At 36.7% G+C, this 19786-nt stretch overlaps 1 protein-coding gene across 2 annotated transcripts in view; it reads right to left on the bottom strand.

Moving 5' to 3' along the window:
* Positions 1 to 202: 202 nt before the first annotated feature.
* The window catches only part of Dnajc5b (DnaJ heat shock protein family (Hsp40) member C5 beta), a 50822-nt gene continuing 31238 nt past the window's right edge, over positions 203 to 19786 (bottom strand). For both annotated transcript variants that reach the window (XM_026410026.2, XM_026410025.2), the window contains exons 3-5: positions 13272 to 13485; positions 11587 to 11758; positions 203 to 1482 (exon numbers count right to left, since the gene is read on the bottom strand). In XM_026410026.2, coding sequence (XP_026265811.1) covers positions 1388 to 1482; positions 11587 to 11758; positions 13272 to 13485 — 481 coding nt within the window. In that variant the 3' untranslated portion in view covers positions 203 to 1387. The remainder of the gene's footprint in view (positions 1483 to 11586; positions 11759 to 13271; positions 13486 to 19786) is intronic.

The following is a 19786-nucleotide window of genomic DNA, read 5'->3' as shown; positions in this document are numbered from 1 at the left end:
TCTCATAGCAATTCAGAAAGTGTCCAGTACAGATATGAAATCAGAGTCATAAAGAAATTAATCATCTTATTCTCACCTTACTTGGTCCCAGGACTAAGGAGTGTTAGGTTACAATCAAGTTTCTTAACTTTAAAATCAATACTCTTTCTATTTAATTCTGTACGAAAAAAAAATTCCATAACTTAAGAGTTTGAGCAGAGTTTTAATGATTTCAGAACTATCAGAGCTATAACACTAATTTTCATTTACAACATATATTTAACAGCAATTGACCATAATTTGGTGCTGAGGGGAATATTAAACAATGAAAAAAGATAGCGTTTCATGCAATATTATATAAAAATATAACAAGATCTTGAAAATGTAATATTATATAAAGAACTAAGAGACTCAGAAAAAAGGTTTGTTGCTGAACTATTTTAAAATAGTACACAGTTTCTATCACATGATGAATGTAAGAATCAAACAAGAAAATACAGAGACAACTTCTGAGTTCAAATTGCCCAACACGCACAAAGCTAAGCATTTTCTGCACAGTATAATTAATTCCACCAAAAAAGAGGAAGATAATACCTTTAAATTGATTAAACTATAAATTTAGAATTTTACCCCATTACCTCATGTGTTTCTTTTCCTTAGTATAACTAATCTGAGCCAGTTTTACAAAAATTATTTTACTGAAAAATGGTCAACACACTGGTACCGGTTCAGACTCAGAAAGATTTTCTGGATTATTTATAAGATTCAAACAGATTGAATTTTTCGTTTTGTTTTTAAAGTCAACCTAAAGGTACACACAAAATCTGTTTCTTCCTGGTTTTACTTGTTGGTTTTCAATAAATGTTCATTTTTAACCTTCCAAAAAATGTACTCTAAAACAATGTGATTTGTCTTTTAGAATTTAATCATCTTTTCCTGACTCTTGAAATATTTCTCTAGCCATGTCAAATATTAACAAAGAGCTCCACATACAAAAAAATTCCCCTTAATTCTTCTGTCTTTTGCTGATATTGTGGCAGATATGAACATTGCATTTGATTAAGTAGATGGAATCTACTTAATCCTACTTTTGTCTGTGAATATGATGTCTAGCTCAGTTAAGGGACAGGCTCATATAGACTGTCTAATACCACTGTCTTACTGAATTTAAGGAGCATAAAGTGAGTCTTCAGGTCTTTATTCATCAAAATTGAATGTGTTTCATTAGGAATTCTACTCAAAGAGAAAGTCTGCCTACTGAGAAAACTATGTAGTAACCATTTTCCCTTAGCCTAAAAACAAAATACAAGTGTCTAAAAGTTCACAGCATTTCATGTCTCAACCTCCCCCAACCATGTGGAGACATGGCTGAACCAAGAGGAGGTGTTTTGGACCCTCAGGCTCAACATCAAGAGTCTGTGCAATAACTTCGAGGTCCTTCTCTGATCAGCTGTGTTTTCTCATTTGCATTTGTAGGCTGGAGAACAACAGGAAAGTCCACATCTAAAAATAAACAGAGAAAAGCAACAAATACTCTTTATCAAATTATAGTTCCTTTAATGGGGGGCAAGAGGTAGGTATTTTTCTTGAAATGATGAGCAAACCAATTGAATTCATGAAATATTATTACTATTAAAATGCCTACCCCTTTAAGCACTACAAAAGAGAAGAGACACTGTATATTCCTTGCTCAAGTCCTATTAATTTCAAAATTATAAAACTGAAGCTGTAAGCCCAACTTTCCCTTGAGAGAGAGGCTTGCTGAACCTACTGAACTTGAACTTAAGTTTTCACTACCTTGTGAAGATGGATCCCGGGCCACCAATATGGTTGTGCAGGTTGGACACTCCAAAGCACGGTGGGCACCTTCATAAAGACTACAATGTGTATCTATATGACAAGTCTAGTTTATGTGGCACATGACCCCTAAAAAAATTTATAGTGCATAATTTCATGCAGGTTCCCCTCTGAGATAGGAGTCAAAACCCAGAGCTTGCTTAGGTGGAGAGTTTAATAGGAAGTTCTCCACATAAAGGTAGTGCCCCAAATGGTTACGTCTTCTGTAAATCACGATTCCCTTAAATCTGCAGGGAGACTTGTTAGACTTGAGTTTTGGCATTGAGTTGAAGGAACTTCTCTTAAAATGTTTAATGGCAGGCCAAGGAGTACTCAGGTTGACAGATCAAGTTTTGATGATCTGTGTGTTCTAAGCAAGATGACAATTTCATTTAAAGTGGTCCAGTGCAAGATTACTCCCGGGCACCTAGCAGAAGTGAATGACTTCACATTCAACATAGTTCTAAAGAATCCCTATAACATTGCAATAAATGTGATTTCATAGTAAAAACAAAGAGATAAGATGGAAGGGAAGATTACATTACACATAGAAACAATGCACATTGAGTGACAATTTTTCTTTATATTGTATATTAAAATTATACATAATAGTGTCATTCATTGTTATATATTCATATGTACATAAAATGTAACACTATGATTTTATCAGTTTCATTCCCTAGCACCTCTTTTCCTCCCTCCCCTGGTCCGCCCCCCTTCCTCTACTCTACCATTCTTCTGAAGAGAATATTAATGTAGTACAATACAGATCTAAGGAGATTATCTGGGAAAACATGAAAGATGGCAAAAGAGATGAATAGGGTGATAAAATCTAACATATCTAATGCAATTTCCAAAGGGAGGAAAAAAGAGGAAAGGCAGTATTTGAGGATTTTATCACTGAGAATTTTCTAGAATTGATGAGACACCAATTCCACAGATTCAACAGAAACTAAAGAGAAGCCCATATTTAGAACATCTTAGTTCTAATGAAGATCATCAGAGACAGTGGCTTTAAAATCACTTTCAATAGGAAGTATGATACTATGCAATTACATCTTCAGTATGTCAAAAGAAGAACTCTGTCAACTTCACTGCTAGGAGCCACAGCAAAAGTATTATGATACATGGCACTTTTGGTTTAGGTGACTGCCAGCTAGCCATTGAGATGATATAATTATGTTAAGCTTTACATTCATATGGAAATTGGACTCCTGCTGTTCACTTCGGCCTGTTAAGGGACTCACATTACGGGACTCCCGGAGAGTTCCCATTGGTTGGGGAAGGATAATAAGAGGGCATTTCCGGGGGAGGTCCAGGACCCCGGTTCCGGTGGAGAGTACACGTGTGTCGACTGGCTTGTTAGCAGGGCGCACACGGGGACTGGCGGCTCTTTTAAAAATAAAGCTTTGTTCCCGCTTGAGCGGCTTGTGTTTCTGTGCCCAGCCGGGTTGTGGCAATTGGTGGCCCGTACGGGGAATGCCCGAAGCTTAGAGGTGAGTATTCGCTCGCCGCGGAGGAAAGGCGACAGAATGGGTATTCTTATTTTGATTTATTTTGCTTTTATTTCAAGCTCCCTAGCCTTAGAATTTTTTCAGGCGAACTGGGAAAAATGGTTGGCTCAAGGTTTGAAGTTATTCGGCCCTGAGAAAGAAAAAATTGATATAACCATTCTCCTCTCCGTTTTTGTCTCATTCTGTTTTGGCTTTCTCCTATCCTATCTTATTGGGTTACGTTACCTTTATAGTAGATTAGAATCTAGTAAAAAACAAACCGAAAAACTGTTAAGTAAATTGTTAGAGGTCCAGGCTATGGTAGAAAACATATTAGGTCAAGCAAAAGAAAAGGTCCCTCAAGCAAGAGTTCCCATTGGTTGGGGAAGGATAATAAGAGGGCATTTCCGGGGGAGGTCCAGGACCCCGGTTCCGGTGGAGAGTACACGTGTGTCGACCAGCTTGTTAGCAGGGCGCACACGGGGACTGACGGCTCTTTTAAAAATAAAGCTTTGTTCCCGCTTGAGCGGCTTGTGTTTCTGTGCCCAGCCGAGTTGCGGCGGCTTGTGTTTCTATGCCCAGCCGGGTTGCGGCACTTCACTTTGATGATTAACTCTCTAAGTTCTTTTTTTTTTATTAAAGCATGAAATAAATGTATATCCAGACAACTTAAAAACAGAAAATTTGCCACCAGAAGACCAAATTTAAACATATAACAAGTAGAAAGGAAGTGTTATCTGATGGAAGATTTCTGCTGTAAAAAGGAACAATTAGCAAAAAACCACACACACACACACACACACACACACACACACACACACACACTAGGGTAATACTCCAGCCTACTGGCACAAGCACTGATTTACTTAATAAGACTCCTAAAGCTCAAGAAATAAAACTAAATATATATAAGTGCGATGACTTCAAATTAAAAAGCTTTTTTAGGGCTGGGGTTGTGGATCAGCCGTAGAGCGTTTGCCTGGCATGTGTGAGGCCCTGGGTTCAAATCTCAGCACCACATATAAATAAATAAAATAAAGGTCCATCAACAACTTAAAAAAAAATTCTTAAAAAAAAAAAAGCTTTTGCACCACCCAAGAAACAATGAAGAATGTGAAGAGAGAGCCTATAGAATGAGAGATTATTACCAGCCATTTTTCCTACAGGAGATTAATATCCAGAATATAAGAAGAAAACAAACAAATAAAAACCTAAAAAAACAACCCCCAAATAACCCATGGACAAATGAACTAAATAGACATTTCTCAAAAAAGCAAATACAAATGGCCAACAAATATATGAAAAAGTGTTCAACACTCTTAGCAATCAAGGAGATGCAAAAATCCAGGCTACACTAAAATTTCATCTTACTCAAGTCACAATGGCAATCACCAATAAATGCTGATGAGGATGTGGGGGGAAAAGGTACACTCATTCATTGTTGGTGGGAATTTAAATTAGGACAACAACTTTGGAAAAGAGTGTGGACATTCCTCAGAAATTAGGAGTGGAACCACCATATGACCCAGCTATCCTACTCCTCTGTATTTATCCAAAAGATCTAAAATCATCACACTACAGTGCCATGTACATACCAATGTTTATAGTAGCACAATTCACAATAGCCAAGTTATGGAATCAGCTTAGGTGCCGGTCAATAGAGAAATAGATGAAGAAAGTGGTATATAGAGACAACAGAATTCTATTAAGCTGTAAAGAAGAATGGCATTATGTCATTTGCTGGTAAATGGATGGAACTGGAGAATATCATGCCAAATGAAATAAGCCAGACTGACCAAGTTAAGGGTCAAATGTCTTTTCTGATATGTGGAAGCTTAAAGAAAATAGGAATTTTAAGTGGGGATCTTATGAAAATAGAAGGGAGATCAGTAGTGTAGAAGCAGGAGACCTAAGAGGAGGGGAGGGAAAGAGAAAGAACTAGGGAATTAAGTTGACAAAATTACTTCATGTGCATGTATGAGTATATCACAATGCATTCCAATTTTATACATAATGATAATGCATAAATTTAAAAAATAAATAGGGTAAGACTAACTGAATCATACATTTTTATATCCAAGGTCAATACCGTAAGATCTACCTCTTCCTCTACTTCAGGAGAGGGAGGAGGAGAGGGAAAGGAAATGTACTGGGAATTGAAATGGAGAAACTATGCTATATCAAAATGAACCCTGAAATTATGTAAAACTATAATGCACTAATACATAAATAAAAAGGATAATAGTAAATATGTGAGTAGAACCAAAGTATTATTGCTAGATTATAAGATTAAAGGTAACAGGAACCAAGTCTTTCTTTTTCCTAGCCCCTAACATATTGTCAAGAAAATGTTAAGTTCTCAAATAAATATTTGCTGTTGAAAGTTTTTCAATAAACCAGGCTGGTAAATTACTCAACTTTGGCAGCCAAAAATTAAGAAAGCTTAGGTCCGCTTTGCTTTATAATCTTCCTGTGTTCCTAGGATCTCACTGGTACCATTTTGATGAGCTGATTCACTGTTCTACTGCTCTGGCCTGGGGCCTTGATGCTTGCTTGACATTTTCATATAAAAAAGCACAAATTTATGGACTATTTGCAAGCATTATTTTTCATGCATTATTTTCGAAATTGTTCTTCTTGATTGTGGGAAGGAAGCTAAGTGGAGGAAGGTGGCAAAAAGAGGAAGGGTGATACCCTTCCTTGATACCCTTTTCCTGAGCAGTCAGATGTGCTGAATACTGAACAGCAAGTATAATAAATGAATCAATATCTTGGCCAAGAGCAAGAGCCATATGGCTTCTTCTTCACAGTGGTTGTGAATTTATTTGGGTTTGATCCAGGTGAGTGGCAAGAACAGTTAAGCAAACAACATATTTTTCTGTGCACTGAATCACATTTTTAGATCCAAGGTCAATACTGTAAGATCTACTTCTCCTTTAGATACTTTATTCCCTCTCCTTAAAAAAGAAAAGAAAGAGGAAAAATCATGGCTCCACAAGAATTTGGGGGGATTTAGCTGGAAGTTTTGGTTAGATTTCATTTCATTGGCTTCAGCTTAGAAGAAACAAACTCAATTTAGCTCCTGTATTTTTTATTTGCTTTTCCAGGATGTTCAGAAATGACTGGTGTACTTTAGGCTTTTGTTTTGATACCTTGTTACATTGTCACACATACATTCATGGCTCTTGTTTGGAGATGGTCTCGAAAATCCTCTTAGCTAGTGGGGTTCTGATTTCACTGTGACCTTCAGAAACCTGAGGACTACAGAGGCTAAATGAAATTGTTTTAAATATGCCAATCAAAATTTCACAATGTGAAGCTTCTAATTTGGGATCATGAAAGTAAGGGAAATAACCTAGTATCTACTACTTTTTACCTTTCAGGTTTTAACTTTTCAAAGATGAAAAAAAAAAAAAAAAGAAGAAGTGTTCTCCTTTACCCTGCCAAAGACACACTCTCTCTCTTCCATTTGACTTTGATTAATGCATAGGAGCAATATAATCTTCCTGTGCTCCTAGGATCTCACTGGGAGTATATTTTTTATTTTGATAAAGAGATGTAATCATTTATAGGTGCTCTAGTTGATTATTGGAGATGCACTGTTTGAACTTTGTTTCCTTTATTTCTTAAAGGTAGAAGCTGGGTTGTATCCTTTGACATAGTTGAAAGAAATAAAATAACCAAGATATATCCCCACTTTTACCAAATTTCACCCTATACCACCTCTCTCCTGAACAGAGACTTTTGCCATGTTACACTATTAAGAGTATCCTCGCCTTTAGCCAGGGTCAAGGAGTAGATATGATTGAAATATGCACACAGGAAAAAAGCCTTAGAAAACAGTCTAATTTTATAATTGTCTCAAGGTAGGTGAAAAACATTTCTAATGTGTTTTATAAGTCAACAGATAAAAAGGATTTGATATTTCAAATCTGGATTTTTTATAAATTAAAAATATATTTATAAGATCCTATAACATCTTCTTAAAAGTAAAATTTGAGGTGATTGGCCAATGAATTGAAATCAGAAATGTGTTTTTCTAATAAACCCCTACTTTTTCTTCTTTATGGGTAGTCTAGTAAGGCTCAGAAGAAAGTTGCCAGTGATTACTGTTAGGTTTGTTCTAGAGAAAGGATTATCTCATATTAGTTCTATTACATTTATGTCTTGGCATTTCTGGATAAGAGACAATAGAAGAAATGCTACTTCATTAAAATCTTCATGTATTAAAAATACATTTCTTCATGTATTAAAAATAAATTTCCAGTTGTAATATTCATATTATGGTCAAATCTCTAAGCACAGTATAACTTGAAGTATGACATTTAGTCTGACAATTAATATAAATCCCTAGATCTACCCATTCCTCCCCACCCTACTATATCTCACCTCAATTTGTTTCCCCTTCCACTTTCCAGGAAAATGGAAATTTAGCACTGGCTAGATAATTTCCAAAACCCAGTGCAATGAAAATATGATATATTTTATTTGAAAATTAAGAATTTCAAAACAACAACAATGGAGCAGTAAATTCAGTGCTCAGAATCCTTGCCAATGTAATAAGGCAAGAAAAAAGAAACAAAAGGCATCCCATCTAGAATGAAGTGGCCCCCATGGATTGCTCCCAATTCTAGAACCCTAGGATTTTATCATTATCTAGAACACAAGGATTAAAAATCCTCTAAGTGAGACAAGGTTTGCCACTTTTTATTTAATTTCATTAAAGTAAAATTATGAAAGCCCAATGTCACACCCATTGCCTTCCAATCTCCCTCTATTTTCTTCTGATGCTTTTACATTTAAGTTTTGCAACTAATCTTGATGCATATTTATACATTGCTTCTCATTAATTATGAGAACACAACTTTGATATTTGAGTAAATGGTAACTATCTTTGGTTACTAACTTTAAGTGGGATCCCTTCTTTCACAGAACAGATTAGACATTAGTTTATTTATCAGAAGACCACAGTTCAGAAAGCACAGTCTGCTTTTGAGGTCTGCTTTTTCATCCTTACCAGCCTTAATTTGCATTAATTTCACCTGTGAAGTACAAGTCTCTGAGTTAGTGAAGTATAAATCTGAAATTAACGCAACAAACTGAAAATGAAGAATAGATTCTCATAATAAAATGTTAGACTGGAGAGAATTGAGGGATTTACTGCAGAGTGGATGGTACTTAACGCTTTGGGGCCCTCACCTTCAGAGACCCTTCCAAGAGTCTGTGTTTATAGATCAGAAAAAGGAAGATATTTATAGACTATAGTCAGCCCCAAATTGGCTCTTTCTATGCTGACTTTCCCTTCTCTCTGACAAATGAAAACAGAGAGCTTTTGGGGGATTTGCTTAAGGGAGAATAGAGCCGGAGATAGGTTTCATTTGAGTTTAGTGGATTATATTTTTTGTGGTTTGCAGCAACTCCATCTATTTTTAATTATTGCTAGCCATGTGGGTGTAGGAATGCCTTTAGGAATGCTCCTACAGCTCATTATGTCAATTCACTTACTGAGAGGACATGGAGACCTAAGACAAAGGTCACATCATATAATATGAATGTGTCTAGTGGGCTGTGGCCTGGGGAGTATTAGATGCTAAAAACAAGGTTTGAAATGTACAGAGGTGGTCTATGGGAATTTCTTCCAAATCTTACATCTTTTATATAAAATAAGCTAAATAGTTTCCCCAAATTTGACAAACCCTAAACAACACTATCAATAATGAGTTGCAGAGTTGACAGAACACGTTCTAATTCACCAATAATAAAAAAGAAAAAAAAATTGGGCCAAACACACTAGAGAAGAGGCAGAATTAGTTTTATATATTTTTCCTATAGAAAATTGTGTTACAAAAAAATGAAGAGACAAGAATATGCATCCATACAGCATTAGAGGGAAATATCAGGGCTGTGCTAGGCTGTTAACTACATGACTGCTGCTTTTATAGATTTTGTAATATATGTGGTATTTTTCAGAGCTCTACAACTTTCTCATTTCAAATGAATATTCACTTATTTTGTGTTCTTTTTCTTAAAGAGGGCTGAAAAAATTACATTTCAGGTCCCACAAAACCCGGATCATCCCTGCATAAGAGTTTTTAAGTATTTAGAAATAAAAAAAAAAACAATGTTTTCCTTTTGGTTAAGGATTCTTAATGATACAGTCAAACGAGACTCCAGAATCTGACCTCTGAAACAGAATTGGTAGCTCTATGGTGTCGAGTCACTGAGAACAGTGACAGGCACACAGATTCATCGCCAAGCCCTCAGCAGGGAGGAAATCTGGGTGGAATCTGGCACCTAGTCTGGATTTCTGTTTCCGAAAAGAATCTACTGAAATGACCTGGTGGAGCTTTTATCTAATTTAAAAGAGCAAAGACTATGAAGCTTTTCAGAGAAGTGTGAAATACTGAATTTGGGGTATCTAGGTTCAGTTCATCTAGTTTGGGTTTTCCCAAATATAAAGGAAAAGTTAAGACAAGGTCGAGACTGTGGATGATGATGAAGATGATACTCTCCTGTCTTTCTGTCTCTCCCTGTCCTCTGTCAGTGAGTGGATATTGGGCTGGAACAAGAGATGTTTTGGAGAGATCCTATATGGTCAATGCAGCCAGTGACCCCTTATGTGATCTTTTAAAAAAAATCTTTTTTTTTAGTTGTAGATGGACACAATATTTTTATTTATTTATTTTTATATGGTGCTGAGAATGGAACCCAGTGCCTCACACATGCACTCTACCACTGAGCTACAGCCACAGCCCCAACCCCCGCACACGTGATTTTATAACAGTTTATCTCCCTTAAAACAGCAGAAAAGATTAATGTGCTGGCATCATCATTCATAAGCAAGTTGGGCTACTGTCATCATCCCTTCTCTAAAAAGAAGGATTTTCCATGCAAATATCACCACTTAATCCATCAATCCACTCACTAGTAATCCTGCTTGACTGATCATTTTGTATGCCCCAAGAAAAGATAAATTTGCCCTTTTGTATCCCAAATACAGCAAAAAAAATTAGTAATCATATTTTATTCATGAGCCTATAATTTAGCTCCAAGAACAATAATAAAAATGATCAGAAAACCTCCTCTATTTGTTGGACTAACAATCCCCATAGCAAGAGATACAGGTTGCAGAAAAACTCTTTCTGTCCTCTCCAAGCTCCCAATTCTGAAAGAGTCTGGGGCTTAGTACAATTAATATGACTTTTCTTTTGAGCTAAAATAATGGGTCATATTGCATAATAGCATTACATTATATAGAAATTAAAGGCATGTGGAAGCCTTTAAATAGTTTCTAGTGCTTGACATCCTGGAATTTGTTTCAGTGTGACCAGAGCCAGAGTATGGTCTGATCCAGACAAGTGCACCGTCCTGAAATTCCAGCAGTTCTGAAAACAATGAGCCACTGTATGAATTATCAAGTAACTTTTTAGTTAACTTCCAGGGTTCTTTTAGGATTCAGTGATAAAGTCTATAATCCGGAAAAACGATGCATTCCACAGGAGAAAACAACAGTGGATTGTGGCTGTGAGAGGTAGCAGGAAAATGCAATTTGATGCTGGCTTGCTTAAACAAAGATATTTCCCAAAGACTATCAAATATTCTTGGTGTGAATTCTCTGGGATCTTATCTTTCCTTGCATTTTTTTTCTTTTTCATTACTGGGCAGAATAAATTTGAAAAATCAATTTATCATGGTGATGAATACACATAGACATAAGGAGCTGGTTTGGTAAAGCAAATAGCCCTATTTTTTGACGCTGCTTTGAAGCTAAACCTCAAGGTATGTAATTTATAAAGAAGTTATATTTCAGAGGAAGAGAAGTCTGCTTCAGTTCCAGTCCAACTCAACTCCTCTTTATCTATCCAAAGGAAGAAAAAATTAAGGATTGATGGCATTTTTGATGTTCATTCCTTTCTGTTTCATTAGAGACGTTAAAGGAACAAGATGAAAGGCTTTTTCTGGGAAAAATTTCTCCCTTGGGTCTCATGTCCTGGACACTCTCACCCAAACCTTCCTGAACCCAGAGTGCACTATTTTGTCATGAGATCATGAATTGTACTTGCTTTGCATTGTTTTCAGCATATTTCAAGATATTACCAGCTTTTCTCTATGCTTGGTAAAGCCAAATGACCCTTCCTTTTCCCTAAAAGACCAACCCAAAGCTGTAGTCTATGGGATTTCCCTCATGTGGCCACTGGATCTCTCAGTTTAGTAGGACCTGGTGCTTGGACTGGTCTATGAAGGGACACTCACTACCTCCACTCTCATTTTACTCCACCTTTTTCCATGTCAATCTTGATCTGTTCCTCGAGGTCTTCTGGTGACACATAAAAGTCCTCTTCTGACATTGATGATTTGGGCCGGCAGCGCCCACAACAACAGTTGCAGCAGCAGCACAGGCAGCAACAGAAATAGCAGCCAGTCAAAAGGCCAATGATGATGAATAGGGCCTAGGGGACACAGAAACCAAGCACAATAGGGATGAGACCTGGTGGAGACGGAGCACAATCCCAGAACCCAAGACGGCACCCTCAAGAGACCTGAAGATATCACAGCGGATACCACAATGGCATGTCCACCCTCATCCTCACCTCCTGAAGAAAACCTCTTTTGGTAATATCTTTAAAAAGCTGGTAATATCTTTAACTATGCTGATAACAATGCAAAAAATCTTTTCCTCATAAGGTTTTGCCTAATAAGTTCGACCCAGAGGAAATGCCGTGTGCATGAGTAGAGCCAGAGTGCTTTCACTAAACTCATCCTTATCACAGGGCAGCGACACCTGGGTTAAAGTGTCCCCCCAGATTCAAGTGCATCTAAAGCCAATTAGCATTCCTCAGCCGAGCCCACTCCTGCCAGCTAGCTCCTTTCTTTCATTTCAGAGTACCAGCCTGATGCTTTCAGGTGGGATCTGTATTTCCCTTCCTAATTCAGTGAAAGAAAATAGCAATCAGAATATTACCCAGCATGAAACCAGGCTTTTTGGAGATTTGGTTTTTAAAAGTTATTATTTATTACAATTTATATGTATGTGAGCTGTCCACAGACTATACCAATGGAGTATATGGGTAGTCTATATGTAAATAGAATTTTTTTCTTTTTAGTGCTGTGGATGGAATCCAGGATCTCTTTGCCACTGAGCTGCATTGCCAGACCTTTTTATTTGTTATTTAGAGACAGGGTCTCTCTGAGTTGCTGAGGCTGACTTCAAACTTGCAATCCTCCTGCTTCAGCCTCCTGAGTCACTGGGATTACAGGAGTGTGCCACTTGGCTATAAATAAATATACTTTTATCAGAAGATAAGGATAATAAAATTCATAAACAAACATGAATTAGCACCAAACATACATATATTAGGGATTCCTAGGAGATCAAACAAAATTTACTACATAAAAGTTAATTCCGACTTCACTAAGTCCTTACAAAATTGACTTTTGCTTGGCCAGATGTCCATTTCTCTCCCACTTCCTGTTCTCCACTACTTCCTTCCTTCTTCACTACCTCATAGCAGGCTCCATGTGAGCCTGTGACACAATCACTCCTCATCCTCTCCAGTACTTTGTTTGCTGATGTAGCCCAAGCTATAGATAGGACAAATTTAGCCTATCATAATTTATTAAACAGTTGTCACACTAATAAATTATTTTTTGTTTTGAGCAATGAGTCAGTTCTTAGTCACTATAGGGGGGGCGGGAGGCCAGTCAGAATTAACCTGAAGCTCCAAATTCAAATATCATTAATGTCTAGCAGTATTTTAAGTCAGAACAGATTTTATAATTAACTGATGAACTAAAGCAAACAGGATCCCCAGATAATAGCTCTCGGTAGAAGAGATGTGTCATTTTATTTACAAGAGTTTCATGGTAGTAAGCTTAGTCTTTCTTTGAGATAAAGTCTAAAAGAGGGAAGAATACTGGGTTCTTCCAGAAAGTTGCTTTTGAAGGAAAAAAAATCTGATTTACCTTTGCCCACCAGCTTGACAGCATGAAATAGGTATTGACGTTTTCATCTCCAAATTGTTCGGCCACGTAGAGTCCCAGTGATCCATACTTATCATATATGTTTCTCTTGGATATGTCTGTAAGTATGGTGTGGGCATTGTTGATTTCTTTAAACTTCTCAGCAGAAGCTGGATCATCTGGATTCTTGTCTGGATGGTGTCTCAGGGCCAATTTTCTTTTAAAGTAAAAAAAACAAAATGTAAGCAGTGTTATTTGAAAAACATTACAAAGACATTTTGGAAAGGTAGGGTTCATTTGTCCATCTTTTATTTGTGTAAGTCCTGTGAAATGTCAGTTTCACAATAGTGGTGATTTACCAAGAAATGGGTTTTCATTAAATGGTATCTCTGCTTCCTGATATGTAAAAACAATCATATATTATTTCTCTCCTCACATCCTCGAGGGAGTTCTCAATAGTGACACAACTGTTAAGTCACAACTTGCTATGGACAAGTGTGTGAAGTCGATCTTTACCTGGAAGCCGCTCCATAGCCCACCCCAACACAGAGAGGCCCTTAAGGGTTCTAGCAGCAGGTTCTAGTTTACACTCACATTCCATTTAGAACCAGAGGAGTTTTCCAGAAGGACAGAACCTCAGGTCACATATTCTAAAAGTTAAATTCAAGTATAAAAGTAGAAGACCCTGAATTAACACTCCCTTGAACACTTTTGATGACCCCTTCTCAGATCACTGATAAAGTCTTAACTCATTTTTGACTTCCTAAACAAACACTATGGCTTCCTTTGTTTTCTAGTGTATATTTAACCCCTTTCCAATTATGTCTTCCCACTTCAAACACTCTGTAGACATTTGCTGTGGGTATAGGGCCCTCTTTCCCCTGTGGATCCTAAAGTAGATCCTGGGAAGTGTGGGACATCCTCTGTGTTCAGAGTGGATTGGGGATGTTCTTTTCTCTTTATACTTAGGTGTAAGAGTGGATGTGAGAAGTCAGCTGTGCCAGACTCCTACTGGTGGCCATTTCTCTCACTTGCCCCTGAAAATGATTTAAATAATACTTAAAATAACATTCAAAATTTAGTCTGAACTATTTTTTTTTTCACTAAAAACTCAATTTTATGACTCCTGTTTAGAAATTCCCCATGACTTTTCTTCCTACTGTGCCCACCGTAGGTATTTGTAGTCATAATAAACTTCTACTTATTGTATTATTTTAGGTAGAATGTTTCATTTTAATGCAGAGATAAAAGTCCAGAAGTAGAGCATAAAAGTAAGTATAGCTTGAAAGCCAATCTATATGGTACACTGAACAAGTCACCCGTTTTAGGGATTAAAGTTAGGGGTTACTGGTTAAGAAGTAGGTAAGTACACTCATACATTGCTGGTGGACTGCAAATTGGTGCAGTCACTCTGGAAAGCAGTATGGAGATTCCTTAGAAAACTTGGAATGGAACCACCATTTGACCCAGCTATCCCACTCCTTGGTTTATACCCAAAGGACTTAAAATCAGCATACTATAGTAACGCAGCCAAATCAATGTTTATAGCAGCTCAGTTCACAATAGCTAAGCAATCTACATGCCCTTCAACAGATGAATGGATAGAGAAAATGTGGTATATATACAATGAATTATTACTCAGCCATAAAGAAGAATGAAATTATGACATTTTTTGGTAAATGTATGGAACTAGAAACTGTCATGCCAAATGAAATAAGCCAGTTTCAAAAAACCAAAAGCTGAATGTTCTCTCTGATATGTGGATGCTAACACACAATAGGGGTTGGGGGTGAGGGAAGAAAAGAAGTTATTGGATTAGACAAAGGGAATGAAAGTAAGAGAGGAGGTGATGAGAATAGGAAAGAGCATAGAATGAATCAGACATAACTTTCCTATGTTCATATATGAATACATAACCAGTGTAATTATACATCATGTTCAACCACAAAAATGAGAGCCTAATTAGAATAAGTTATACTCAATGTATGTATAATATGTCAACATACATGCTACTCTCATGTATATCTAAAAAGAACAAATGAAAAAAAGAAGTAGGTAAATATTTAGGCAGTGCAGCATTAAGTTGCTTAAAATGTACAAAAATCCTTAGAAGTATAAATCATGATGTCTAATACATTCTAACTCTGAACTCAGACTAAATAAAAAAAACAAACATGACAGCTCATTTCAAATTTGTTTAGTACAAACATTTTTCAGCCTTTATTTCGAGAAATGTTTAGAGTACCTTTAAATTATTATAAATGTGAACATTAGTGTCAATGTTTCTTATGCACACAAAATTTATACTGCAACCTCTGGAAATTGCACAAAATGCCTATTTTGTCATTTTTAACCTTTTGCAATGTTTATTACATGCCATCACTTTTAAACACATTAGAAATATCAATTCATTAATTCTCACAACAACTCTATGAGATAGGTATTATAATTATCCCTTTTTTTCCAAATTCTTTTTTTATTTCTTACATACATGAAGAAATAAAAATGAAGTAGTGCAATGCATTACAATCATAATTATTCATTCACAACACCATTTTTCGTAACTCTGTATATAAAGTGTGTTCACTCCAAATTATGTCATTTTACAGAGGATATTTAGGCACTGGGAGGCTGAATATTGCTCAATGGCTACACAGCTAATAATTAGAACTAGGCTTTGAACACAAGCAATCCAACTCTGACCACAAGCTCTTTACCACCACTATGATTCTCTGATGTTGATATTTTTTTAATTTCAAAAGTAAGGAACACAGAATGCATAGTAGATCATTGTAAGTATTTTGGCTTTAATCTGGTGACATGGGAGAGGACTTTGTAGTTTTTCAAGAAGAGCAATAGTTTTTGAAGGATCACTTAGTATGGTAGAAGGCAAAGATGAATGTGAAGAAACTGTTTTTGGAGATGCGTTATAGTGATCTAGGCAAAAGGTTTGTGGTGGTTTGAAGAAGTGTGGTAGTAGAGGACATGGTGAGAAGTGCTGGATTTGGGATATATTTGAGGAATAGCTGATAAATTGAATGTGGGGCAGGAAAGAAAAAGATGAATGATGATGGCAGCAAAGTTTTGAGCACAGCAATTGGAAATCACTATTTTTTTTTAAGAGAGAGAATTTTTTAAATATTTATTTTTTAGTTTTTGGTGGACACAACATCTTTATTTTATTTTTATGTGGTGCTGAGGATCAAACCCAGCACCCGGCGCATGCCAGGCTAGCGCGCTACCTCTTGAACCACATCCCCAACCCCTGGAAATCACTATTTAATGATTTTTTAAATATTTATTTTTATTTTTTTTGTGGATAGTAAATTTTCTAACATCCGTGAGTTCCATTTTGGACACCTTGAAATGCCTATTAGACTTCTAAGTGGCGATGAAGATAGAGAATTCTTGCCAAGATGTACATTTGGGAGTTTTTAGCAGGTAGCTGACATTTAGAACCATGAAACTGTTAGAGAATCCAAGAAAGTGTTTCCAAGAAGTCCAAGGACTAAGTTTTGGGAAAGGATAACCAGAAAAAGAAACTAAGAAAGAAGGACAAATGGCTCACAAGGAAAAATCTGAAGAGTATGAGGTTTGGGGCTCCAAGTGAAGACAATAATCATCTGTGTCAAATGCTGCCGGCAGGTCATATAAGATGAGGGTTAAGAATTGACTGGGAGATTTAGTTATTTGGAAACATCCTGGGCGACCTACACACACACACACACACACACACACACACACACACACACACTCTTGTATAGTGTCTTTAAGTAGGGAAAATTACAGTAGAAAAATAAGCAGAAGTCAGAAAATTGAATAAAAAATAAAATAAAATAAAGAAAATTGAATAACCCAAAATGAACAGTGTTCATAGCTGCACCGTTCAAGATTATAGGTGATGATTTAACTTTTGCTTATTATAAAATGTACACATATTAATCAATGTTTATTTCCTAAACATTTTTAGAGCTCTCTAGTTCCTTTAAATGACCCACTACTATATTAAGGGTAAGGGATGAAAGAAAAAAAAAATCCTCAAACTAGAATAGTGATCATCATCAAAAGGCCTCAAATAGATTCTTCAAGCTCATTTATTTTAAGGAGTATAGTATTCCTGGAATTCTCACTCTGTTGCCTGGAATACTAACAGGATCCTTTCCCTAATAGTTCTAAAGATATTATGTTTAGGCCAATCAAAAATAAAAAGCTGTTAATTCTGCCTTGAAGGGCGGGGGGGGGGGCGTAAAAATCCCTGGAAAATGCCCCTTTACATCCATTTCCTTGTTCCCAGATGCAGACTGATACACACTGCCCAAGACAGGGAAGCCTGGCTTTCTGTCATTTTTTAAGCTGTTTGGATCTTTGTCAAGCTCACAAGGGCAGATGCATCAATCCATTCATCACCCTCCCCTAACAATGGAGTTGGCAGGCGTGGAGGGCTGGAACACCTCCACCTGTAACAAATCCAAATCTTGGTCGTCAGCAGCCTTTTGACTCCTCTTGGCAGATGCTCCTGGCTGGGAGGAATCCTTGGGAAAGATGGTGAGCAGAGACAGCTGCCAAAATTACACAACTGCTCGAGGAGGTATTTGCTTAGTGTCCCACCCTCTTAGTAATTGTCTGTAGAGCAAAAAAAAAAAAAAAAAAAAAACTTGTCAGGAATTTAGGGTTTAAGGAAGTGTTTGGAGTACATTTAAATAGAATAGTCACCTGTTCTTTTTAAAGGTCTTTCTTTTCATTTCTAATTTTACACTTAAAAGCGATCTAATATTCAGTCAGAATGTGAGCCTTTAAATGTAAATCTCCTGATGCTTTTAGTCACCTGTTAATCTAGAATGGTTATAACTAACACCATTAGAAATAGCTTCCAATACCCAATCAGGTTAACCTCAAAATGCAATGACATATTGCCTTTCTAGTGTCTGATGTATTCTGCTGTCTGTATTATTCTCTACTATCCCCCCTCCCCTCCCCTCCCCTCCCCTTTTCTCTCTCAACCCCTTCTACTACTAGAAAGGCAATATGTCAATCAATGGAAGGGTAACTGATGTGATACAGCAATCTGTATACGGGATAAAATTGGGAGTTCATAACTCATTTGAATCAAACTGTGAAATATGATGTATGAGGAACTATGTAATGTTTTGAACGACCAACAATAAAAAAAAAATGCAATGAGAGCTGTCAACTAAAATGCATGGTGAATTCAATGAGTGGCAGAGAGATAAACATGGGGTTTACAATTGTAATTACCTAAGGCCCCCAAGATCATCTACCCATTTTTGAGGCAGTCGAGTAGTGAATTGTGATGCTTTGTCCTGTTGTCTTCCTTGTCCCACTAACACTCTCTACAAGTTTCTGTGTTATCTGGGGCCAGACTCTGATCACGACACCCAGTTCTTGGACAAATCTGTCTCCTTGGGGTTAAGATGTCAGAGAACTTCCTGTTCAGGAAGACTAGCCTCTGAGCCTCAGGGAACCCAACCATGGCATACCTATGTCTGTTGCTGCCTTTCCCCACTCGACTTGCAGTTTGGTTGTTTTTTTTTTCTTTTTCCAATTGTTTTTTGCTCTTTACTATTTCAGAGATTTCCCCACTGATGACTTTCTGCTAAACTCTCAGCCATGAAGCTGATTGCCCCTCTACTCTCCCAGAAGAAATTCACCTAAGAGGACAAAGGAAAAGAGGGAGGGTGAATAATTTATTTCTTCCTATATCCTAGAAATTTTAGAAACACACTCATAGCAGAGCCAGTGCCATCTGCAAAGAATACAGGCCCAGATTATACTGGAGAGAACAGAATCTGAGCTCATACTGGACCTTTCTAGAAAAGAATTGGCAGTGATGAGAAGGAGACTGATGGTAGAAAGAAAAATGAACTTCCATAAACCAGAGTTTGGAGGTGAAAACACCTTAGATTAGTAATCCCTCAGTGCATGGTAAGTATGGTGATAATGGAACCAGAACATTCAATAGGATGTCATGATGGTGGAGACTCAGTGGAATTCCTGTTCCTTCTTGGACTCAGGCAACACCCAAATGAAAATAGAAGAAACCAATGTATGAGTTCCCAAGCACACCTCCCTGACATCTGATATTGAGAGACATTAAACATATATATATGTACATACATATATATAAAACACACACAAAGTGTTATTTTATATACACACATACACAACACATATATAAAATGTAATATGTACTTAATATATATTACACACACACACATACACAACATATATATGTGTGTGTGTGTATGTGTGTATGTGTATTCATATTGTGATTTATAATGAGATTTATATATATGTCATTTGGACATCCTGTAATTAAGTGTGTTTTAGTTTTTTACAAATTTTAGTTTGGTTTTTAAAAATTTACTTATTCCATTTAAAAATACATATTCTATATAAGTCCTTTGTCAGTTATATGTATTTCAAACATCATCTCCCATCTGGGTCTTTGTTATCATTGTAACTTTCTGATCTTGGTTTTGAGGAACATCAGTTCATAA

Source organism: Urocitellus parryii, chromosome 7 (assembly GCF_045843805.1).
Source record: "Urocitellus parryii isolate mUroPar1 chromosome 7, mUroPar1.hap1, whole genome shotgun sequence".
NCBI lineage: Eukaryota > Metazoa > Chordata > Mammalia > Rodentia > Sciuridae > Urocitellus > Urocitellus parryii.
Note: the sequence above shows the minus strand (reverse complement) of the source record. Positions and strands in the feature narration are given on the sequence as shown.